Below are 26,277 nucleotides of genomic sequence, written 5' to 3' on the forward strand. Positions count from 1 at the left end.
TTTTAAATTAAAATTATAAAATTCATATATGATAAAAATAATAAATTTACAATAATTAAATTTTATTTTAGTACTTTACAAATTTTATTATTTTAGAACATTTTTTTCGCCAAAATAAAATTATATTTTATAACTCTGTTTCAAACATATATAATTCAAAAATAAAAAATTTATTTAATATTCCCAAATAAAAATTTATTTAGTATTCCCATATAATACCAAATAAAAAAATTTATTTAGTATTCCCATATTTTAAATAAATAAAAAATAAAAATATTTTAAAATATTTTTAAAATATTAATATTTCAATAATTTTAACTGTTAATTTTAATTTATATATTTCAATAATTATATATATTCTATGCCAATGAGTTATAACTCAAATAGCATAGACTCTTCATACTCAATTAAGAAGTTGCGGGTACGAGTCTCCTATCTTTGATAAAAAAAAAAATAAAACTATTGAAATATCAATATTTCATAGGCATCGAAATTCTTCCTACAAGATACAGAAAGAATTTGTGGTAGACTTTGCCGCCTTGTTCTTTGTGAAAGAAAACATCAAATCAAACCAAACCAAAATACTTTTCCTTTTAATTATTTTAAAATTCAACATTATTTTAAACACAAAGAAAGTTTAAACTTTAAAAGTGTTTTAAACAAGTAACGCTTCTGACAGAGGAAAACAAGGGAAACAGACACACTCAAGTTGTGTCAAGAGCACGGTTATCTTGTTGCTCAGGACCACCTTGTTTTTCTTGTTCTGGCTTCAATTTTTGGAGCTTTAGCTTTTCTGGGTTGTGATCATGTAATAGAAACTCTGTAGTTTTAGTATTCAAAAGGTAAACTTGTTTATGCATGCTAGCATGTCAGACAAAAGAAAACAGTGAATAAAAGCACTTGTTTTGATCATTTTCTGCTTTTGGTTCCTTGTAATGTTGTCTTTTCTTTCATATTCATCTCAAAAAGTATCCATTTGTATCAATTCAGTAATTTTTGTTTATTTTTTTTGTAACCATGTTCATCAACTGTTTGATGATTTTTTGCAGAGAAGAAAAAAGAAGAGGGAGGTTTGTGAAGTTTTGAGTTATATATAACAATTAACAAACTCAATTTCATTGCAATAGAGCTGCAAAAGGAAAAAATATAGAAAAAAAAACATGTCCTCTGCTTGGATCACTTCCCTTTCATGTTCTTCAGCATCATCATCACTCTCAAGTCCACCTCAATGGTTGAGATTTGTGTTCCTTTCACCATGTCCTCAGAGAGCTTTGTTTTCTGCTGTTGATGTTCTTCTCTTGTTCACCTTCTCTGTGTTTGCCATAATAAAGCTTTACCAAAGGTTCTTTTCAAATGGCAACAACAACAACAGCAGCAGCATCACTTCCAACGGCCACAATAACCACCATAACAATGAGCTCAACAAGCCCCTTATCAGAAACAACAGAAGTTTCACCAAAATAACAACCTTATGGTTCAAGCTAACTCTCATTGCAACATCTGTTTTGGCTGCACTTTTCATTGTTGCTTCCATCTTGGTGTTCAGCAGTTCTATAATTCAGGCTCCATGGAAGGTACTTGATGGAGTGTTTTGGTTGGTTCAGGCAATAACACAAATTGTGCTTGCAATCTTGATCATCCATGAGAAGAGATTTGAAGCTGTTAATCATCCTGTGTCACTTAGAATCTATTGGATTGCAAGTTTCATTGTTGTTTCTTTGTTTACAGCTTCCGGGGTTATACGTTTCTCCACTTTAGATGTTGACACTTTCATGGTGGATGACATAGTTTCTTTTATTTCCCTCCCTATATCACTTTTTCTTCTTTGTGTTGGGATCAAAGGGTCAACTGGGATTAAGTCCAGTGAAGACTCACAAGTTCCTATTAATGATGAAATCAAAGAATCTGAGACCATATCGAATGTCACTGGTTTCGCTTCGGCTTCTATTGTATCCAAGGCCTTTTGGATTTGGATCAACCCTTTATTGAATAAAGGGTATAAGTCACCACTTAAGATTGATGAAATTCCATCACTTTCTCCTCAGCATAGAGCTGAGAGGATGTCAGTAATATTCGAATCGAAATGGCCTAAATCGCATGAGAGATCGAAGCATCCAGTTAGGACTGCATTGCTCCGTTGTTTCTGGAAAGAGATACTATTCACTGCTTTCCTTGCTGTTGTGAGACTCTGTGTCATGTTTGTAGGGCCAGTTCTCATACAAAGCTTTGTTGATTACACATCCGGGAAAGGAAGCTCTATATATGAAGGCTACTACCTTGTTTTGATTCTCCTCTGTTCGAAATTCGTGGAAGTTTTAACCACTCATCATTTCAATTTCAACTCTCAGAAGCTTGGAATGCTTATAAGATGCACCCTCATCACTTCTCTTTACAAAAAGGGACTGAGGCTAACTTGCTCAGCAAGGCAAGACCATGGTGTTGGTCCAATTGTGAATTACATGGCTGTGGACACTCAGCAACTCTCTGATATGATGCTTCAGCTGCACGCCGTGTGGATGATGCCATTCCAAGTTGGCATAGGCCTGTTCTTGCTCTACAACTGTTTAGGTGCTTCAGTGGTCACTGCCCTGCTTGGACTTCTTCTTGTTCTGATTTTCATTGTGATAACCACTAGAAACAACAAGCAATACCAGTTTAAGGCCATGATGAATCGTGATTCGCGTATGAAGGCTGTCAATGAGATGCTTAATTACATGCGTGTGATCAAGTTCCAGGCCTGGGAAGAGCATTTCAATGATAGGATCTTGAAATTCCGTGGCTCGGAGTTCGGGTGGCTTTCAAAGTTCTTGTACTCAATTTGTGGCAACATCATTGTGTTGTGGAGCACTCCTTTAGTTATATCAACACTCACATTTGGCACAGCTATTCTTCTTGGAGTTCCACTCGATGCAGGCACGGTTTTCACCACTACAACTGTGTTTAAGATCCTGCAGGAGCCTCTAAGGACCTTTCCACAATCCATGATTTCGCTTTCACAGGCAATGGTGTCACTTGGAAGGTTGGATAGGTACATGTCTAGTAGGGAATTGGCAGAAGATTCGGTCGAAAGAGACGAAGGGTGCAGCGGAAACATTGCTGTGGTGGTTAGAGATGGAACATTTAGCTGGGATGATGATGCCAAAGAGCAAGACTTGAAGAACATCAATTTGGAGATCAACAAGGGAGAACTCACAGCTATTGTTGGGACTGTAGGGTCTGGAAAATCTTCTCTCCTTGCATCAATTCTTGGTGAGATGCACAGAGTTTCTGGAAAGGTATATATCTAAGTCTTTGGTTAAGCAATGAGAAGTTGAGAACTATAACAAAAAAGGTTTTGTTCCATGATGTTCATTTCTGACTGTATATTTTGGTGACAGGTTAAAGTTTGTGGGAGTGTTGCATATGTTGCACAAACAGCTTGGATTCAAAATGGTACCATTGAAGAAAACATTCTCTTTGGTTTACCAATGGACAGACAGAAGTACAATGAAGTCATCAAGGTTTGTTGCTTGGAGAAAGACTTGGAAATGATGGACCATGGGGATCAAACAGAAATCGGAGAGCGTGGCATCAACCTGAGTGGTGGCCAGAAGCAGCGCATACAACTCGCCAGGGCCGTGTATCAAGACTCTGATATTTATCTTCTTGATGATGTCTTCAGTGCTGTTGATGCACATACTGGCTCTGAAATATTTAAGGTAGTTGTTCTTATCATAAGTTATTCACTGGAGACAGTTAATTTTGTGAATTGTTTTGTTAAGAACTGATTTTTCAGAAAGAAAAGAAAAAGAATCAGTTTTTTTAGTTACAAATTTAAATGTGTTGAGATCAATTCATAATGGAGTGTTTTGGTTTCCCTTTTATGCAGGAATGTGTGAGAGGAGTTCTAAAAGGCAAGACCATAATTCTTGTAACTCATCAAGTGGACTTCTTACACAATGTAGATCTTATAATGGTAAGTATCTTTAGAAATTTGGCACTAAAAATTCAACATATTTAGATACAATTTATGTCATGAATGTACTATATTTCGAAATTGACTGTAATTTTGAACTGGAGGGAGTACTGCTCATTCAGTATTTTATGTAACTTAGTGATTCTAATACACATATTTGCTTTGAATAAAAGGTGATGAGGGATGGTACCATAGTCCAATCAGGAAAGTACAATGATCTACTTGATTCTGGACTAGATTTTGGCGCTTTGGTAGCTGCACATGAGACCTCCATGGAGCTAGTCGAACAAGGCGCTGCCAATCCTGGCGAAAGTTCGAACAAACCATTGAAATCTCCAAAGGGTGTTTCCAATCACAGAGAGGCCAATGGTGAAAGCAATTCTCATGATGCACCAAATTCTAAGAAGGAAGGTTCTAAACTCATCAAAGAAGAGGAGAGGGAAACTGGGAAAGTTAGCTTACATATCTATAAACTCTACTGCACTGAGGCTTTTGGTTGGTGGGGAATTATTGGAGTAATTTTTCTCTCTGTGGTGTGGCAAGCATCCATGATGGCAAGTGATTATTGGCTGGCATATGAAACCTCGGCCGAGCGTGCTGAATTCTTTGATGCCTCTAATTTCATCTCTGTTTATGGAATTATTGTAGCAGTTTCGATTGTTCTGATAGTGCTAAGGTCCTACTCTGTCACAATCTTGGGACTAAGGACAGCACAGATTTTCTTCTCACAAATTCTTCATAGCATCTTGCATGCTCCCATGTCTTTCTTCGACACTACTCCATCCGGAAGAATTCTTAGTAGAGTAAGAATCTGAAGGCTCAAATATACTTTGTTAAACATTAAACCAAATAAATGTTCTATACTGATATACATTTCTACATTTCTGTCATGTTTCCAGTGCATACTTCTAATGAGTTTTATTTATTTATTTTTTAACCTTGTACAGGCATCCACTGATCAGACCAATGTTGATATCTTTATCCCCTTGTTCCTCCAATTTGTTGTGGCAATGTACATTACAGTGATCAGCATCTTCATCATCACATGTCAAAATTCTTGGCCAACAGTCTTCTTGCTACTTCCTCTTCTTTGGCTGAACATCTGGTATCGGGTACGAATATAAATATGATTATTTTACTAAATGTGTTTCTTGAATAATTCTGATAGATTTAGATTTGAGATATTTAAAGCATGAGCATGACTCAGAACCAATTGCATTTTGTTTCTTATTTTGACAATGCAATGTCCAAAACCAAAGCAGCTGGAAAAGATGAATGATTGTGCTTACTCACTTTCTTGACACACGAAATCCATTGCACCTTTAGAATTTTATTTGTTCACGACTAAATATATCTCATGTAAACTATTGGCCTTATTTGATCAGTGTCAGTGTGTCACCCTTTTAAGATTCAACAATTCTTTAAGATGCTAGGCACTTAGTGCTTGTAATGGATGGAACAATTTTAGCAGTATTTTTTTTTGTTCTGTTCCACTTAAATGGTTAGAGCTTGATCTAACACTAACAATTCTTGTGTTTCTTTCTTCTTGCTGGATCTTTCAGGGTTATTTCCTATCTACATCTCGCGAATTAACTCGCCTTGATTCGATTACAAAGGCACCAGTGATTCATCATTTCTCTGAAAGCATATCTGGGGTCATGACGATTCGAGCATTCGAAAAACAGAAAGAGTTTTGTGACGAAAATGTTAACAGGGTGAATGCTAATCTGAGAATGGATTTCCATAACTTTAGCTCCAATGCATGGTTAGGCTTCCGGTTAGAGTTGCTTGGAAGCTTAGTTTTTTGCATATCTGCTATGTTCATGATCATGTTACCAAGCAGTGTCATAAAGCCAGGTAAACTAGTCTGACTATACTTTTTAAGAGTACTTTTACAATTTTCGCCTTCTCATGATTCCACAAATCTTACAATATGCATATGCAAACTTGATACATTCTGTGTTTCTATGTTTCTGTCCTTTTAGTTGTATTGGTACAAAGAAGTGGGAAGAAAATTAGCAATAGTCAATAATTATTTTTAAGTGCTTGGTTTTATCTTAATGATAAACTCTTTTTTTTTTCCTTGAAGAGAGGAAGTGAAAAGATAATTTATGTCATTGTATCATTATGTTTGGATATTTTTTTATAAAGTTGAATTGAGTGGATTTGGTTTAGTTGGGAATGGGACAAGGTTTGGTAATATTCCTTTCCCTTGGTTTAAAATAATGTCCTCCACATAAATCAAAATTACCAAGTGAAAAAATTAGTATGAAACAGTAAAAGGGTTCCACTTTGTTGCACAGAGCACAAGAAATGGGGTTCTACTATGACACTCCCCTTGTTTGAAGCATATAAATTTCAAACTTTTGTCTTCCTCACCTTTGTTGTTCCACTGTCTTTGTATTTGTGTCTCAGATAATTTGCAAACATTACATATATACACATTCAATAATGTACCAAGTAGTGATATATACAAAATACAAGTAGCTCCTGAAAATTATAATATGTTTCAGTAAAAAAAATTCTTGAAATAATTAATAAACTGACTAAGATACTTTATGTTTCAGTGAAAAAAACTCTTGAGATAATTAATAAACTGACTAAGGTTGTTACACTTGGTGCAGAAAATGTTGGTTTGTCTCTTTCATATGGATTGTCCTTGAACTCGGTGTTGTTTTGGGCAATATACATGAGCTGTTTCATAGAGAACAAAATGGTATCTGTTGAGAGGATAAAGCAGTTCACAAACATTCCTTCAGAAGCAACATGGAACATTAAGGATCGGTTGCCTCCTTCGAATTGGCCTGGTCAAGGAAATGTTGATATCAAAGACTTGCAGGTAATCTAGAACCCTCTGATGAAATCATAAGTTTACATTCTAGTTAATAGATTGAGTAATGCAACTAATGCTACATTTTCTGATAAAGAAAAGGGGTAAAGTTTGGTGTTGTGATATTTGTATGAAAGCCAAATTTGTTGTAGTCTAATTCTTTAAAGCTTTTTAACTTTGTGACTAATTCTTTCATAAAAACGTATCGTATTCAATACTTGTATTTGTATTTGTGCGACATACGTAGAACTATACAGACAAAATAGTTAACTTACCTAAATAGATCTCAGTGTAAAAGAGTGTTACAATGAGAGAGCATAGAAATTTAACTCATAGCTGCTTGGAAAACAAATTAATGACTATTTGTCTATGTAACAATTGATGATAATAATAATCTTATGATTAATAACTTGAAATTTTGTACAAACAGGTGAGATATAGACCAAACACTCCTTTGGTTCTTAAAGGCATAACTTTAAGCATTAGTGGAGGAGAAAAGATTGGTGTGGTTGGTAGAACTGGGAGTGGAAAATCAACTTTGATTCAAGTGTTCTTTAGGCTGGTGGAACCTACAGGAGGGAAAATAATCATTGATGGCATTGACATATCAGCATTAGGGCTTCATGATCTTAGATCAAGGTTTGGTATCATCCCTCAGGAGCCTGTTCTTTTTGAAGGCACAGTCAGAAGTAACATTGATCCAACTGGACAATACACAGATGAAGAGATTTGGAAGGTAGATATTCATTTTTCCATGCTATTTTTGTAGGGCCTATAGAATTATTTTGTATTGAAATTCAAATATCATAAACCATATTTCCTAAGAGTTTAAGATTAGAAAAGAGAAAATGTGTAACCTCTTCACTAAATATTAACATGGGAGCTAAAATATTCACTAAAAATTTGAAAGTGACAAATTTGTCCCTCATTGAACAAGTTGGTGTTTTGCGGAACAAGTTTATCTCTCGTCATTCAAAAGAAGTGAACATATTAGTCCTGTCGTACATGTACAAAAAGACTAATTTGTCACTCTTTTTGAATGGCGAGGAATCAGTTTGTCCCTCGTTTTTTTTTTGTTAGTGATGAGATTAGAGGTTTATGCTTTACACCAATAATGTCTAATAACAATTTTTTTTTCTTGCTATAGAGTTTAGACCGTTGTCAACTAAAAGAAGCAGTGGCTTCTAAGCCTGAGAAGCTTGAATCTTTAGGTAACACAAGAATGTCATTCATTATTTTCCTTTATGTTGCTTGAATATCACTTCCATTCCATTTTCTTCTTAACAAACATTGGCAATGTTGTTTTTATTTTTTTAAAACTTATAGTGGTTGATAATGGAGATAACTGGAGTGTTGGACAGAGGCAGTTGCTTTGTTTAGGGAGGGTGATGCTTAAGCAAAGCAGGCTTCTGTTCATGGATGAAGCAACAGCATCTGTTGATTCTCAAACAGATGCTGTTATCCAGAAGATCATCAGAGAGGACTTCGCGGCACGCACCATAATCAGCATTGCTCATAGAATACCAACTGTCATGGACTGTGATAGAGTCCTAGTTGTAGATGCAGGTATGTATGAATATGACATTCACTTGCTATTTCTATCATTTTTCTCAATTTCTCAATGTGGTGAAATTTGTGAGCTAAGTTTTGTGCATTTTTTTTCCCCACCTTAACAGGGCTTGCTAAAGAATTTGACACACCCTCCAATTTGATTCAGAGGCCATCACTCTTTGGAGCATTAGTTCAAGAATATGCCAACCGTTCTAGTGGACTATAACAAACCCTTTAAATGCATCTCATCAATATAGATATAGAGAGAGGGAAATGGAAGGGCAAGAATGAGATCAATTAAGATTTTTCTGCTTCATTCATCCTTGTGATGCATTATTTTAGAGAATTGAAGCAGGAAGAATGCTTGTAAATTGGTATCCTAATTCAATTGCATTTGGCCTAAGTAGTGCCAGTATAGTATGCCAAATGCAGCTATGATAGGTCCTAATTTTTGATGCTACAATAATAATGTTGTAATGAATAATGAATTGATCCTTTGTATTTTGTTTAATTATGTAACATTAGAAAGCTTTGAATACATCTTTCTAGCTGAGCATTTTTATTACAACATTAAATCTTGATTATTACCTTCTTGAGTGTTAGTTGAGGCACTCTTATAATTAAATCCAAAAAGGCATTTAGAGAATTACTTTGATTATCTATTATCTAATGGAAAATTGTGAAAGTTTTGGTACACAAATTTTTGTTCTTAAAATGACATTTATCATATATATTCATAAAAATATTTTTTTATAGGAATTAATTCGTTGTATATTTCCTTTAATTTATATGTATGTACACTGTGTCCCATTAAAAATAAAGTGGTTACTCTCACGAAGACATCTTTATGTGAAGATGATATTGTGAATCTTAAGATGGTTTAGTCAAACATGTTTAATTAAACATATCAAACTTAACGGTTCACAATATTTTCTTTTTATGAAGATAAAACCAAAATAAATCACAATCCAAATAGTATCAAATTCAGATTAGATTCCCATGGCTGTCCTACAGACAGATTCCCAGTGCTCCTTGGCCTGCCTAACCCTTTCTACCCTCTCCATTCTAAGTCTTTCCTCCCAATATTCCTTGCACCTGTGAAAAAAAATATTTAAGGCATGCAAATTTTACATCTTATCAATCTTAAAATTATCAAATACTTAAATGGTATCATACCTTTGGCCTAACAAAATATTTAGTTCTTCCAAGTGCACAGCACCTTCATGAACTCCTTTCTACAATCATCAAAACAAAAAATCACAAAAGTTACCGGCGCAAACATTTTTCGTTTTTAAAATTTAAATTCGAGAGACTTCTATTCAAGAAACTAAAAAGTGAAAATTCACATGCAGATGTTTTCATATAAAATTAACCGTTGAGAATCATTAGATGACAATATAATTAAATATGTCAAATTATCTAAAAAATTTTAACTATTAATTTCACATGAAAACAACTATACGTAAAATTTCATCAACTAAAAAATACCTCGCGGCATAGAGGACACTTTTGTTTAGGATCTGCTGCCTTAAGTCCATCAACAATGGTTACTGATGCAGCTGAGCAAGCACATGTGTAACAGAAAACATGGCCACAAGTCAACGCCACAGGATCAAACACTGTATCCTGTATAATGGAATATAATTAATAGTCACATACATTAATTTTTCAATATACCCTTTACCAATGCGACAATTATTTTTGAATGGAAGAAGTATACAATACAAAAAAATGATATTTATACACTAAAATCAACCACTATATATTTATGTCATTTATCGTTTAATTCACTTTCAATAGTATTTTATACTAATGGTTAATTTTGATAACAGCTAATATACAATAATATTATTGGATTATCAAAAATGCCACGTGCCGTATGCATACCAAAAATGAACTATTAATCCGTCACCATATATATATGTATAATTTAACTTGTTTTTATATGTATTTTGTATTTCAATGTATTTTATATTAGTGACTGATTTTGATATACACCTAACATAGATATGTTGCATTATTTGCGAAAAATGATGAATTCATAGGCAAGTTAAGTATCTTACTAAGCATATAGAACAAGTCAAGTCAATATCAACTTTGTAGGGTTTAAAGATTTCACAAGTGAGTGATGGTTTTCCATCCTTAAAAGTAAGGCAGCATCCATCAAACAAAGAAGATGTAGGGTCTTTAGTGTTAGTGTTGATGTATAAGGCCATAACCTCAATAAGCCATGGACTCTGAAGAATTTCCTTGTGCATAGCCTGCACTTGTGACTTGAATAATTGCCCTTGCTTTGAATCATGTATCTGCACTCATATATATATAGTACTACCCTAATAATTAAATGATATAAGGAACACTAATAATTTCATGCTTTAATTATTTAGAAATCCTTTGGTAGTTTAGTATATTTCAACTATATATAAGAAGCTAATTAAAATGTTATGTAAAGACAAACCTTATCATATTTCTTTAATATTTTTCGGATAGCGACAGCATTGATGAGTGCATAAGTGACAAGATCTTTGCCTTGTTGAATGATAGTGTTATGATTGGATCTTGTCAAGCAAAGAAGGTACTTCTTGAAGCCAGAATTTGAAGAGAGGTGTAACTCTAGCAAATGTTGTGCACGCTTGTTGAAGCACCCTACTACTTCTGATACTTCATTCAGCAGAGAAGGGAAGAAAGTTCCATCACAAACTGAAAATAATTCATTCATTATGCTATGTTAGCATATACAAATGTAATTGGAGTAGTTTAAGTAGCTATTCAATAAATTTCTTTTTTTTTTTTAAATAAATTGACAAATAAATTCTTAAAAATTTATACTTTGGATAAATTAGTTTTTGACAAAAAAATATATTAATAAAGTCTTTTACAATAATATACGTAGATAAGTTACGTTACATTAACATCTTTTATACTAATGATAGGAACTAATTTAGAGGTAATATATCCACATTTGTTATCGTGGAGAACTTTATTAATATTTTTTTTAGAAATTAATTGATTTGAAATATAAATTTTGGAGGATTATTTATTACTTTTTTTTCCCCCTTTAAATGGCTATCTAAGTAGGTACAAATAAAGGAAAAAAATTATTTTGAAAAAATACGAAAGAAAATGACAAATAATTCTTGCATAGATATATATAACTAAGACTCGCATATCATATATATATCTCCATCTAAGAATCAATAAATGTCACCCTATGAGTAAAATTCTTTTGAGTTTTGACACTATTTCCTTTTCTTTCTTTTGTTTTTTGTGCGTGCTTTTTTTTTTCTTTTTTGGACAATGTTGAAGTCAAGATTTTATTTATGAGGAAATTGAGGGCTAATAAATTACCAAACATCAAACCACTTGAACCAACCAAACGTTGAATTTTAATAGAATAAAAGAGTTTTCCTAAACAAAAATTTAAATAAAAATATAAAGTTTTTCTTGAAAACTAGAAGTTTAGAACATGTACCTTTAAATGTTCTACATTTTGTTAATAGTTATTACAAAAACTCAATCTATAATTAATTAAAGGTTCTACATACATGAACTAAACCCTTTGATTTTCAGTTGATTCCTTAACAACTGAACTTGCTCTCTTCCCTTCGTTTCAAACATATTGTATTGTAGGGAATTTAAAAAATTCATTGATCTCACTTTATTTGGTATTAAAAAGGGACAAATATTATGAAATTTCAAACTCTTTGCTAAAAAACCAAAGGAGTAATTAACAAAAAAAAAATTATATATAAACCTTACAATATGAAAAAGAAAAGTAAATTGAATGAAGAGAAAAACATTATGAAGATCATTATCACCTGGGCATTGAATAGGGCAACTTTTGGTGGCATTATTATTATTATTATTATTATGGTTCATCATGATAGGAGAATAACAACCTCCACTTCTACATTTCTTCATAATCTTTTTGTGATTTTTGAATTCAAGTCCAGGTAGCTTCTCCTCTTGCCCTTGCATGTACTTTTGGTATGTTTTGCAGAACTTCATCTCTTAATTAATAAAAACTTTCTAACAAGCTTCAATAATAATTGAGATTATTAACAAACAATCAAACCCTATCTAACATAATAATATTTTTTTTTTAAAAAAAAGGAAGAAAAACATAAAATTAAGGTTTTTCAACAAGGTTTCAATAATCTGAGGTTTTACATACATATGCTATATAAAACCCCTCTCCTCACAAAAAACAAAACCAAAAACAAAAAGGAAGAAAAAAAAAGTTTTATAGTATGGTAAAGTTATGAACCTTGTTATTAGTTACCAAAATCAACAGAAATTCAATGGTAGTTATTAGGTATACCCTATTTGATTATTAATTAGTTATCCATATCTAATATGTTATTATTTTTTAATTATTAATTAGTTATTAGTTATCCATTTCTAATATCACCATGAAAAAGTCAAACTAATGCAATCTAAATTCTCAATTAGAAAAAGTCTAATATAGTTCTTGATCTAATTATATAGATGTAACCCTCCTAAAAACAATAAAACATGATTCTAATATAGTAATAGTGAAGTTGCTTGCGGATAATTATTAGTATTATTTTAGAAAAAAAAAAAGAGTAGTTTGATCATTGATATCAGCCATCCGATTGAGACAGTAAAAGGACATTTCAATTCCATACGAGGCTTATATCTATCTATACTTACATAATAATAATAATAATAATAATAATAATAATAATAATAATACCCGTATTATTTTCTAATTAAGTTTCGTCTGTCTTATCCTAAAAATAAAAGATATATATAACTGGATTTATTTTAGTTAACAAAATTTTTTTTGAGTGTATATGTTACGGGCTGTCAACCCAGCCCAGGAAGTCGCCGGGTCGAGTCACCGCCCCGTCCAGACCCAAGAAGCTACGACCGGTCTCCACAGGTCGGTCAGCCACGCCCGACCTAGAGGGAGATCAACTCACCGCGCTAAACGCGCCACCACCCGGGTCGGAACCCTTAGGATCGGCACCCCGAGTACCGGCTCCAAGTATGGACGACCCGCACACGTGGAGGATGACAGCTTTACTCCTCAACCAATGGGCTAGGCCCCTATTAGGCCCACCCAGCACAGCATATAAAAGGGGAGGACAGCTCTCTCCCCAACATATGTCACATCCTTACCTAACTCTGCCACCCCTAGTACAGACTCTGACTTGATCGTCGGAGTGTCCTTGCAGGTGGTCACCCCCCGCTCCGTCCGCCCTCCGACGTTGCCAGCCTTCGCTCTGCGCACGCTCGGGACCTCCCTCACTCTCTCAGTCACCACCTACCGACAATCCGTGGACCCCAGGTAACGAACATTGGCGCTGTCTGTGGGGATCCCGATGCGAACATGGAGCGACACATCACCTCGGAGGAGCTCCGCGAAGGAGGCGGAGCCTGTTTGAGCAGAGCGAGCTCAACGGCCTGTGATGCCGAGCACCCGAGGCCATCCGTCCATCCCAACCAAATGTATACCCAGACCCCTGAGAGACGCCGCCCTTTTGGGAGAACAGGAGCCGACAGCGCCAAGATCATGCAGGAGCTTAGACACAGAGTTCAGAACCTTGAGCAGGAGTTGGCGGCAAGGGACCAATCCCAGGGGAACGCCAGCCGCTCACACGGCGGCGCTAGCCAGTCCCATGCCCGCACCCACTCTTCTCCCTCTCGTGCACGCGATAGCCAAGGAAGAAGCCTAACAAGGCACGAAGAGACACACACACAAGCGACCTCCAGAACCACCCGAAGCAAGTCGGAAAGCCGTTGGGGGTCCCAGAAAGAGGAGACCCGGAGACAAGAAAACCCCATCATCATGGGGGCAACCCCTTTTCACCCCTCAATTCTCAAAGTCCGGCTCCCGAGAAACTTCGACAAGCCAACGGACATGAGATATGATGGGACCAAGGACCCCCAGGAACACGTCACAACTTTTGAAGAAAGAATGAATCTGGAAGGAGTAGGCGACGCAGTCAGGTGCCGGGCGTTTCCCGTAACACTAGCCGGCCCGGCGATCCGATGGTTCAACACCCTCCCGCAGGGATCCATCACGACCTTCGCAGACATATCCCAGAAGTTCCTAGCGCAGTTCACGACGTGCATAGCCAAAGCAAAGCACCCGATTAACTTGTTAGGGGTTACCCAAAAACCCGGTGAGCCGACCAGAAAATTCTTGGATAGGTTTAACGATGAATGTCTAGAAATTGACGACCTCACGGACTCAGTCGCTAGCCTATGCCTAACAAATGGCCTGCTGAATGAAGACTTTAGGAAACACCTAACAACCAAGCCTGTATGGACCATGCAGGAAATCCAGAGCATAGCCAAAGAGTACATCAATGACGAGGAGGTCAGCCAGGTTGTGGCAGCCAATAAACGGCAGCCCGCCAACCCGCCAGCACGGCAGACACATCAACTCGAGCGATATAAGGAAGCCCCCAGAGATGGCATCCTAAACAAGCTACCCAAGCAGCCACGGGTAGGAAGGTTCACGAACTACACGCCACTTACGGCACCCATAGTGGAAGTCTACCAGCAAATCGCAGACAAGAGAATCCTATCCAGACTCAGACCCCTGAAGGAGAGAACGGGAGGCAACAAGAGCCTTTACTGCGATTACCACAAAGGGTTTGGTCACAAAACACAAGACTGCTTCGACCTCAAGGATGCCTTGGAACAGGCCATCAGAAAAGGGAAACTGAGCGAATTCTCCCGACTTATCAGGGAACCGAGGAGACGAGAGAGAGAGCGCTCCGAGGAAGACCGAAACCGGGCAGTCAAACCTAGACAAGAACCCACAGGGGATGCCAGTAATCCCCCAACTTTCGTGGTTAATATTGTGGTCGGACTAGACAGTCCCCCCAAATCTAAGTCAGCAACAAGAAAGGACTCCCGGGTGCTCTCCATCTCGACGGATAGCCCCACCACCAGCAAGAGACTCCCGACAATATCATTTGGTCCAGAAGACATATGGTTCAAGGACCTCCCTGAAAATCCTCCCATGGAAGTCACAGCGATGGTCGGGACAGGGCTGGTCAGACGCATCCTCGTCGACACAAGAGCCGACTCGAATATCCTATTCAGAAATGTGTTCGACGCAATGGGGCTCAAGGAATCCGACCTCAAAAGCCATCAACACGGAGTCATGGGACTTGGTGATAACTACATAAGACCCGACGGAACGATCTCTCTCCCGATCAGCCTAGGAACTGGCGACGCTAGGAAATCGGTTATGGCAGACTTCGTAGTCCTTAGAGACTCCACCGCCTATAACATCATCCTAGGAAGGAAAACCATCAACGAATTCTCATCTGTAATATGAACCAAGTACCTAACAATGAAGTTCATAACGGACAAGGGATCGGTTGGTTCCGTAAGGGGAGACCTAGAAACGGCAGTCGCCTGCAACAGCGCCAGTCTCTCCTTAAGGAAAGAATCCAAAAAGGCAGCTGGCGTGTTCCTAGCAGATCTGGACGCCAGGGTGGAGGACAAACCAAGACCTGAACCAGAAGGGGACATGGAAAAATTCCAGATAAGGAAGTCGGTAGAACAATTCACCTTCATTAACAGAAACCTACCCCATGAACTCAAGGGTCCTCTCATAGAGGTCATGAGAGCAAACAGCGACCTTTTTGCGTGGACCCCATCAGACATGCCAGGGTTAGATCCCGAGGTCATGTCCCACCGACTAGCCATAAAGTCAGAAGCCAAACCGGTAGCCCAGCGGCGAAGGAAGATGTCGCAGGAAAGGGCGGAAGAAGTCGCTAAGCAAACAGCAGGGCTGCTGGAAGCAGGGTTCATCAAGGAACTCGAATACTCAACATGGCTGTCCAATGTTGTCCTAGTCAAGAAAGCCAGTGGGAAACGGAGAATGTGCGTAGGCTACTCCGACTTGAACAAAGCATGTCCAAAAGACTCCTTTCCCCTCCCCAACATTGACACCCTAGTAGACTCGGCAGCGGGGTACCGATATCTCAGTTTCATGGACGCCTACTCCGGCTACAACCAAATCCCGATGCACCAACCTGACGAAGACAAGACAACTTTCATAACACCAGGAGGCACCTACTACTACAAGGTAATGCCCTTTGGGCTAAAAAACACAGGGCCACCTACCAAAGGCTGATGAGCAGAGTCTTCCATGACCTCATCGGCAGAACGGTAGAAGTGTATGTCGACGATATCCTGGTAAAAACAGCAGAACCAAGCAATCTGATAAACGACCTCCAGGCCGTCTTTTGGGCATTAAGGAAATTCAAAATGCGACTTAACCCACTCAAATGCGCATTCGCCATGGAAGCAGGCAAATTCCTGGGATTCATGATAACCTAGAGAGGAGTAGAAGCCAACCCGGACAAGTGCGAAGCCGTCCTCAAAATGACGAGCCCCGGGAGCATCAAAGATGTACAACGGCTCACCGGGAAGCTCACGGCTCTATCCCGGTATCTCGGAGCCTCGGCTGAAAGGGCCATTCCATTCTTCAACTTGATGAAGAAAGGAATCACCTTTGAATGGACCCAGGAGTGCGAAGAGGCATTCAACCATTTCAAGAGGATACTCTCAGAACCCCCTGTGCTCAGCAAACCCAGAGAAGGCGAGCCCTTGTACCTGTACTTGGCCGTGACCATACAAGCAATGGCAGCAGTCCTAGTTAGGGAGGAGGACAAAACCCAGCGCCCAATATACTTCATCAGCAAAACACTTCAAGGGGCAGAGACGAGATATACCAAGTTGGAAAAGCTAGCCTACGCCCTATTGGTTTCATCAAGAAGACTAAAACAATACTTCCAAGGGCACACAATCATCCTGAGAACCGACCAAGCCATCCGACAAGTCCTCCAAAAACCCGACCTGGCGGGAAGAATGATGGCATGGGCAGTGGAACTATCCCAATATGACTTGCGGTATGAACTAAGGCAAGCAATCAAAGCCCAAGCCATGGCAGACTTTCTCGTTGAAGTCACAGGAGAAGCCCCCGACGTACCGAGCACACGGTGGAGGCTCCACGTTGACGGAGCATCCAACCAAACGTTCGGAGGGGCCGGGATCATCCTCGAAAACTCGGTAGGAGTAGCATATGAACAATCCATCAAGTTCGAATTTCCGGTCTCAAACAACCAAGCCGAGTATGAAGCTTTGATTGGAGGGTTAATGCTGGCCAAAGAGGTCGGAGCATCAAGAGTAGAAGTGAGCAGCGACTCCCAAATCGTCACTTCCCAGGTAAACGGCAGCTACCAAGCCAGGGACGCACTGCTACAAAAATACTTGGAAAAAGTAAGAGAACTATGCAAAAGCTTCGAAGAAGTCACAATCCAGCACGTTCCCAGGGAAAGGAACGCCCGAGCCGACCTCCTCTCCAAGCTCGCAAGCACCAAACCCAACACGGGGAACAGATCTCTGATCCAAGGGCTAGCAACGGAACCTGCGATCATCATGTGCATGGCTCAAGCACCAAACCCGCCCTCATGGATGGACCCTATCTCCCGATATCTGGAGCACGCAGAAGCACCTCCCAACCAAAAAGAGGCGGAGTTTGTCAAAAAGGAAGCTCCAAAATACACAATCATACAGGGGCAGCTATACAAGCGAGGGCTCCACCAACCACTACTAAAGTGCTTATGCCCCGACCAGACGGACTACGTCCTAAGGGAGGTACACGAAGGGTGTTGTGGTCACCACATCGGGGGAAGATCTCTAGCAAGAAAAATCATCAGGGCGGGATACTACTGGCCCACAATGATGTCAGATGCCCAGAAATTCGTGAAGAAATGTAAAAAGTGCCAGGAGAATGCCAACTTCCACAAAGCACCTCTCGAGGAGCTCAATATAATGATGGCCCCCCGACCTTTCGCCCAATGGGGAGTCGACCTCCTAGGACCATTCCCACCAAGACCCGGGCAGGTGAAGTACTTAATAGTGGCCATAGATTATTACACCAAGTGGGTAGAAGCAGAACCACTAGCCAGCATATCCGCAGCGAACTGCCAAAAGTTCATGTGGAAACAAGTGGTCACAAGGTTCGGGATACCGAAAACCGTCATATCGGACAACAGGACCCAATTCACCGACAAGAAGTTCAAAGGGTTCTTAGAAGGACTAGGGATTAAGCAAAAGTTCTCCTCAGTCGAACACCCTCAAACCAACGGCCAAGTCGAAGCAGCCAACAAAGTTATTCTAAAGGGGCTAAAAAAGCGACTCGAGGGAAAGAAAGGCTCATGGGCAGAGGAACTAGCCCCAGTACTATGGTCATACAGGACCACCCCCCCAATCATCCACCGGAGAAACCCCCTTCCGACTCACATACGGGGTCGACGCTGTCATCCCAGTCGAGGTCGGGGAACCAAGTCTGAGGCTGCTCCTCGGAGGGGGGAGCGAGGCAGTTGAAAAAAGACCTAGCCGACGAGACAAGGCAAATGGCACACCTAGCAGAAGCAGCAATCAAACAGAGAGTGGCCCTCAGATACAATGGCAAAGTGTCGAAAAGAAACTTGGGAGAAGGCGATCTGGTCCTACGACGAAACGACATAGGACCCCCAACACCAGGAGAAGGCAAGCTAGCCGCAAACTGGGAAGGACCTTACAGAGTAAAAGAAGTCCTCGGCAAAGGGGGTTATAAGCTAGAAAGGTTGAATGGGAATGAGGTACCGAGGACATGGAACATGGCGAACCTCAGAAGGTTCTACTCGTAAGAAGGGGCGATCACACGACCCCAATCCCCATCCCCATGTTTCGCTTTTACGTTCTCCTTTTATGTTTCACACGAATATCTTCTTTTGCTTGAATTTGTTTATGCATTACATATTTCCTTGTCTGACAATATGATAAGCTTATCTTTTGCAAGTTCACTCTCTCCCAAGTCTCAAAATAAAAACGCAACGAAAAGAAACAAAACAGTCGACCCAACGGTAACCCGGGACTGATCACCCCGGGAACCATAAGGGACCAAAAGTAAACGGCTCAAAGTAGTAAGTACCATAATAAACGGATTAAGCAAAAAGCCACGACAGCCCGACCAAGCGAAATAAAGAGCAAAGGCCACGACGGCCCGAACAAAATCCGATAAATGCCAAACAGCACGAGCACAAGCAAAAAGTGTTCAAATACAACTAAAGGGCGCCTACCAGCAAGCCCAAAATGATAAGTATTACAAACAAAAAGTAAAACAAGACAGGAATATCCAAATGATTTAAAGGATGTCAACAATCTTCCCACCCTCCACAGTCTTCATCGCACCAACCTGAGAGAGGTCAAGGTCGGGAGCCAGCACTACCACCTGGAGCTTTATCCCTTCCTCAGTCAGCTTAACAGCATCGCGAGCTCCCTTCGCAAGATCTTTGTTCCTCTTCTTCAAGGCAGCCATCTCCCGAGCAACCACCTCCGCCGAACTCTCAGCCAACTTCAGCTTCTCTTCCAATTCCTCAACCCTCTTCTTCATGGCCGCAGTCTCACCACGAGAGGCATTCAGGTCCTTCATTAAAGCCACATCCCGATCTACCAGCCTGTTAATCTCCTTGGCGTCCTCCTCAGCCTTCTTCTCACGATCAGCCAACTTAGTCTTCAGAGACTCCTCCCGAAATCGTAAATCTGTCAAATCTTTTTGGGAGTTTCGAAGCTTCACCTCCATGGCGTGATAGTTACTCAGGACGGGCTCCACCTTCTTGGCAATAGCAGCAGCACGAAGGAGACTACGATAAATCCACCTAGCTTGACCAGAGAGGTCGGATTCGTGAAAATACGCCTCGGTACTGGGAAGCAGCTGGGACTCAATGAAACCCCCCAACATCAAAGTTCTTCTCCATAACCGAGAAGGCTTTTCCGAAATCCCTCTTCCTCTTCTTGGGGTTACCTACGGCCCTCAACTCATCATCACCAAAATCATCCTCAAAGATCTCCGTCTCCACGCCAGTAGCCTCCTCAAGCTCCTCGGGAGAAATAACATTTTCTTGGTGAGCCGGATCAGGCCCACCTGTCCGACCACTAGCTTCCTCAGTATCCCCTTGCTCCTGGCTTGCCGAGGGAGTAGGCGGGAAGTCACCTTCACCTTCCTCATTCCATTTAATGAGGTTCATCAGGTTAGCCAAAGTCTTCTTCCCACTAGCCATAGAAACTGCAAACAAAAAAGGGAAGAGAGGTGTCAACAGTAGAAAAATAAAACACAAGAACTACAAGGAGGAAAAACCCACCAACATACGACCGACCGGCCTCCCGGTCCCCCATCAACATGCGAGGATTAAGGTTCTTTTCGCCAAAAATGGCCAAAAGTATATCAGCAATGTTCCGATCTTCTGAGCTCAGCCAATCGTAAGACACCTTAATAAGATAATCGGATCCCGCACCAAAACTCCAGTAGGTCGGGATCCGCCGAGCTCCCTCAGCCGTAAGCCAAAAAGGCTGGTGATCTTTAATCGGTCTAACATTGAAGAAGGTAGACTTAAAATCATGAAAAGAATCTTCAAAAAGGCCAAAGATTCTATGCCTCTGTTGGGCCCTAAAAGACATGTAACCCTTCTTAGCCTTCCCCTAGCTAGAAGGGTTCGTGAGCAAGAAGAGATAAAGGAAGACGTTCACTGAAAGCGGCAGTTCGAGGTACTCGCAAACCATCTCAAAGCACCGAATAGAGGCCCAACTATTCGGATGAAGTTGCGACGGAGCGACGTCGCAGCGACTCAGTAAACTCATAACAAAGGGAGAAAAGGGTAAACGAAGCCCCAAAGTCGTGAACATAGGCTCGTAAACCCACAGCCAATCGACAACTCGTGGAGAAGCCAGATTCTTGTGGCAGACACGCTCCTGACCAGCAGGGACATAGACCTGGTCATGGTTGTCAAACTCACGAGTTAACTCGTAAACTCGTACGAGTTTACGAGTTTAGGTAGTGGAATCGAGTTGACTCGGACATAAACTTGTTTCTGGGTAGACTCGGGTTGACTCGGCTAGACTCGGATAAAATCGTGCAAACTCGCGAGTTTGCTAGCAAGTCAGCGAGTTTAATTTCGTTGCCCATTTTCGCCAAAACGGCGTTGTTTTGGCCCAGAAAAAAAAACACCCTACAGAAGCGGCTAACCTAAACCCACACCCACTAATGAAGGAGTGAACTAAAGTTCGAAACCCTAGTGACTCCCTCAACCAAACCCTTACGGCCAGCCTCACTTGTCACACCCTCCACTATCTAACGGCGGCGTTGTCTGCGCCGCCACGCAGAGGCCGGACGCCAGAGTCCAGACGGACCCCTCGCCTTCTCACCTCCCCTCGCCTCATCCCTCGTCCCCCACCGCTCACCCACGCAGCGTCGCAGAGCCCAGTGAAGGACCACCACGCAGAGTCGCATTCTCGTAGAGCCCACCAGGCCACCACCACGCAGAGTCGCACAGCGCCAGAGCCCACCACCAGTCCACCACGCCGTTTGCCTCCCCTCCCCTGTTTTGCCCTTGTCGGCCTTGTTCTGTTTTTCTTCACTGAAGCACTGCCAATCTTCTTCAAGTGATAAAGTCTGCCCATCTCCAAGGTAATTTTGTTAAACTAATTCAAATGCTAATAATTTTGGTTGCAATTATTCAATTCTGCAAATTTATTAAGGCCCTGATCTGCGTTTGATCTGTTGAAAAAAAAATTAATGTGTGAAAAAAAACTGATGCTGCTTGCCTGCTTCTGTAATATGTACTTCATGCTTCATGCTTCAATCATGGTTAAAATGTGTGGATAGTGCTTCTGTTATATATTTTTTTTCTTTTGTTTTCTGCTTCTATTATGTAGTTATGTTTAGTCTTTAGTTTACTGAAATTCTGAAGTCTGAATTAGTGAATTGAAACTCTCAAGTCTGAATTGTTAGTTAGTGTTACTGACTTACTATGTTAGTTTAATTGAAAGTCTGAAGTCTGAATTGTTAGTTTAAATGAAAATGTATCTGTTGTGTGATAAAGTGAGTATTGGAGTATTGGTGGTTGACTCTGGTTGCCATTGTTTTAATTTGTTTGTGCTTGATCATATTGATGACCTCAAAGGGGGTTCATATGACAATGAGAATGGACTTTTGGGTTAACTCATAACTGGGTGGTATAATATTTCGAATCACAAATGTATTGCTTGCTGTACTGCATTTGGAGTGATGATTATTGATTAAGTCTTATGATGCTGAAAATTTTTCATCTTTTAAACATTATTGTTGTAAGTGTAGCTGAAACTAGTGTTAGTTATGAATTAAGTTAGTGGATAATCTGAATCTGAATTTAGTTAGTGGATAATCTGAATCTGAATTTGTTGTTTGGGTTGTTGATTTTTAGGGATAAAAATACAAAATGTCTGAGAATGTTGGTTCAGGGATAGGGTCTTCGCTTCCTAGTATTCCTAGACCTACACCTGCTGTTTCTAGGAGATGAACATGTGAATGATGATGAAGATTTTGTTGACCGTGTTGAACCTGAGGCTAAAAGAAATGATGTTTCTGATGAAGATGGTGAAGATGATGATGTTGATGCCATGGAAGATGAAGATATTGGAGGATTTGAGTTTTAGAGTTTATTAGAAATTTAATTGTTGCTTTGTTGTTTTCTTTTGTGTTTTGGTTATGTCTTATGAACCTTTGATTGTGTAATTGTGTGTTTTATGTTGAACTAGATAAATACTTGTGAAGGATTTAAATGTGTGATCCAAAGTACTTGTTGTAACTTGTAATTTTAGTATTAGGTTAATTTATTATGTGTTTTGATGTTGAAATTGTTAGGTTTGAATGTCTATATCTGAGTAAATATATATATATATATATATATATATATATATATATATATATATATATATATATATATTTTTTTTTTAAAAATGTATAACAGGTAAACTCGTACGAGTCTACGAGTCGATTCTACGAGTCGAGTCTAGGTCAGCTCCACGAGTTTACCTAGACTCGCGAGTTTGACAACCTTGGACCTGGTAAAACGCCTCCTCGGGACCACCTCCACATAAGAGCCCGGATTGTCGTAGCTTCTGGAGCCCCTCCTTGGTCATCTTAGAAGGAGTATCCTTCACATCGGAGGAGACCCAAGCATAATGGTCGATGAAGTCAGCCAAAGGGCGCTGGGCCTGACTCGAGGAAGCGACACGATCGTCCATAGCTACAACGGGGGCACCACTTAGTCAACACGGAAAGTCAGGAACCCTCAAAACGAGAAAGCGAAAGAAAAACTATGAACCTCTCCCTATCCCCCCGGCATACTAACTTAGAAAAACCCAGAAACATGAACAAAAATCCAGGAAAACCCAGAAACATGAACAAAATCTAGAAAAACCCAGAAACGCGAAACCAGTGGCACCCCCTCTAGAAAGAAAGGAAGACCCAAACATACACGAAGCAAATGCACAAAAGATAAGGAGAAATAACCAAAAAGAAAGGGGCTATGAGAGCTTACCAGGAGAAGCAGGACTTGCAAAGTTGGAACAGGGAGCAAGAATGCTTGAAACAGCAGCGGTGACAGGAACAAGGAGCAGCAGCAGCGTGAGAAGAAAGGGAGAAAGGAAAAGGAAAAGAGTAAAGAGAAGAAGGGGTTACGAAATAAAAATAATAAAAGGAGAGAGTAACCGCCAAGGAAGAACGCCAAAAGACAGGGGCACGTTCGACATTTCGCCCAAAATTTCAAATCAATGAAATGATGGGCATTTAATGCCCAGGCGCTAAAACCAAGAAAGCAACACGAAAACCGAAGCCACCAAGCGCGCGAGAAACAAAACGCCACCAACGAGCTACCGAGAAAGGAAGAAAGCTTACCATTCCAGCAAAAAGGCAAACGCGCCCAACCATGAGCCCCAAACCTCGAGGCTGGCGCGTTGGGGGCACTGTTACGGGCTGTCAACCCAGCCCAGGAAGTCGCCGGGTCGGGGCACCGCCCCGCCCAGACCCAAGAAGCTACGACCGGTCCCCACGGGTCGGTCAGCCACGCCCGACCCAGAGGGAGATCAACTCACCGGGCTAAATGCGCCACCACCCGGGTCGGAACCCTTAGGATCGGCACCCCGAGTACCGGCTCCAAGTATGGACGACCCGCACACGTGGAGGATGACAGTTTTACTCCTCAACCAATGGGCTAGGCCCCTATTAGGCCCACCCAGCACAGCATATAAAAGGGGGAGGATAGCTCTCCCCCCAACGTACGTCACATCCTTACCTAACTCTGCCACCCCTAGTACGGACTCTGACTTGATCGTCGGAGTGTCCTTGCAGGTGGCCACCCCCCGCTCCGTCCGCCCTCTGACGTTGCCAGCCTTCGCTCCGCGCACGCTCGGAACCTCCCTCACTCTCTCAGTCACCACCTACCGACAACCCGTGGACCCCAAGTAACGAACAGTATATAATTAGGATAAACTTCAACAAAAATTTGTATATAATTTAATTTGTTCATTATTTCTATAGGATATTTTCTTTTTGTTATATTTCTATTGTATATTTAAGTAATTATGCAATAAAAAGTACAAATATTTAAAAATTGACCCTAAAATTAATTAATTAATGAGTCAAATAATGCTTATCAATTAGAAAATTAAACAATGCTTAAGTAATAGATGAACTATATTACTTATATACAAAAGATAATCAATTACTAATTCCACTGTTCGTAATCAATTTAAATTAGTTGCGTGATTAATATATAATTTATTCATCCAATTTTTTTTATGTGCACATAATATTTTTAATAATAATTAAGTATATAATAATTTTTTTTATGCTGATAGAGATAATAATTAATATGCTTTTAACATATCACAGTTATTTATTTATATTTTTAGTAATAAGTATATAATTTTTTTATCCATCTTTCATGTATATGTGTCCTTAGATTAGCTTCAAAAAAAGCTATGGATATGTTATACACTTATACCTTTGGCGCAATAAGAGCCAACAGTTTCAGCTTTCGCCATTGCCCATTGGTTTACCTAATAATGTTCCCATATATTCAGCCAACTAGCCAATTCAATCATCAAGAGCAATAATTGTTCATAAATTAGTTCCAAGAACTTAAACCAATTTTGTCATTGTTTTATTTATTTTTGTTACTTAAAGATCCCAATTTAATGAGACACGATAATATAACAAAAATCCGCGTGCCCAAGAAAACATACAAGATAAAGATGCATGAGACTGTTTGTGACGATTTTTATCTTTATCTTCTTTTACTTTTTGCATATTATTAAGCAATAATTAAAGCTTCATATATTATTGATTTATTCATTATATTATTCAGCCATGATTCTTGTGCAACGTAACCAACGTATAAATAAGAAAAAGAACTTCCATTTTTTTTCTTTTCAACAGCTAATTTTGGCGTAATATAAACCTTTTCTTCAAATATATTTTCAACTAATAATCATATTAAATTTATACTGTTTAAAATAATTATAATAAATAATAAAATTTTTAACGACAAGATGCATAATTGGATGATTTTGTAAACAGATTTATACGAAATTATTATTAATTAATTTTATTTTTCCAATAAAAATTGTAACACCCTATCACACAAAATCTTACGCTCAAATTGTAAAGAAAAAATGGTAAGATATTACGACCTCTAAAAAAAAATTATAAGTACATAAATATAATTAAAAGAAATCATATCTAAAAATCTTGAAGAATTAACTAAAAAAAATAAAAACGATAAACAAAAAATAAAGTCACATTCACATAAAAAATAATATATTAATAACTCATATACATTTAATTTTATATATATTATTACTATAATTATATTATTATTATTATTATTATCATTACTATTGCTAGTATTATTATTATTATTATTATTATTATTCATAAAGTACGGAAACAAAAAGCGGTTTGGATTATGCATCAAGTTACATATATATTATTTACTATCATTATGCACTACGTTGTATTATCGTAAGGCATATATACTATAAAGAAGCGAAGGCGGTTTACTAATTATATATATATATATAT

The 26,277-nt window shown here is 39.3% G+C and overlaps 3 protein-coding genes and 1 pseudogene across 4 annotated transcripts in view; 2 read left to right on the top strand and 2 right to left on the bottom strand.

Moving 5' to 3' along the window:
* The first annotated feature begins 486 nt into the window (after window positions 1–486).
* Window positions 487–26,277, top strand: part of LOC107626139 (ABC transporter C family member 4) — a 151,145-nt gene continuing 125,354 nt past the window's right edge. The window contains exons 1-12 of one of the 2 annotated variants that reach the window (XM_016328934.3): window positions 487–842; window positions 1,050–3,275; window positions 3,378–3,698; window positions 3,869–3,955; window positions 4,129–4,758; window positions 4,903–5,067; window positions 5,518–5,812; window positions 6,580–6,794; window positions 7,216–7,521; window positions 7,933–7,996; window positions 8,112–8,351; window positions 8,462–8,874. In XM_016328934.3, coding sequence (XP_016184420.1) covers window positions 1,161–3,275; window positions 3,378–3,698; window positions 3,869–3,955; window positions 4,129–4,758; window positions 4,903–5,067; window positions 5,518–5,812; window positions 6,580–6,794; window positions 7,216–7,521; window positions 7,933–7,996; window positions 8,112–8,351; window positions 8,462–8,562 — 4,539 coding nt within the window. In that variant the 5' untranslated portion in view covers window positions 487–842; window positions 1,050–1,160 and the 3' untranslated portion in view covers window positions 8,563–8,874. Of the gene's footprint in view, window positions 843–1,049; window positions 3,276–3,377; window positions 3,699–3,868; window positions 3,956–4,128; window positions 4,759–4,902; window positions 5,068–5,517; window positions 5,813–6,579; window positions 6,795–7,215; window positions 7,636–7,932; window positions 7,997–8,111; window positions 8,352–8,461; window positions 8,875–26,277 lie in introns of those variants that run through there. The other variant, XR_015904973.1, reaches the window with a different exon arrangement.
* LOC107628581 (putative E3 ubiquitin-protein ligase BAH1-like 1) lies at window positions 9,228–12,470 on the bottom strand. The gene is made up of 6 exons (XM_016331208.3): window positions 12,155–12,470; window positions 10,795–11,036; window positions 10,400–10,642; window positions 9,825–9,962; window positions 9,513–9,571; window positions 9,228–9,431 (listed from the first exon to the last, which is right to left on the bottom strand). Exons 1-6 carry the CDS (start codon window positions 12,342–12,344, stop codon window positions 9,326–9,328), a joined length of 978 nt encoding a protein of 325 aa, XP_016186694.1. The 5' UTR covers window positions 12,345–12,470; the 3' UTR covers window positions 9,228–9,325.
* Window positions 13,693–15,657, top strand: LOC107627943 (uncharacterized). Its single transcript, XM_016330751.2, has one exon. It carries the CDS (start codon window positions 13,693–13,695, stop codon window positions 15,655–15,657), a length of 1,965 nt encoding a protein of 654 aa, XP_016186237.2.
* LOC148575423 (uncharacterized) lies at window positions 19,522–21,833 on the bottom strand (annotated as a pseudogene).

This window comes from Arachis ipaensis, chromosome B2 (genome assembly GCF_059453495.1).
Source record: "Arachis ipaensis isolate K30076 ecotype BB chromosome B2, ASM5945349v1, whole genome shotgun sequence".
In the NCBI taxonomy this organism is placed as follows: Eukaryota; Viridiplantae; Streptophyta; class Magnoliopsida; order Fabales; family Fabaceae; genus Arachis; species Arachis ipaensis.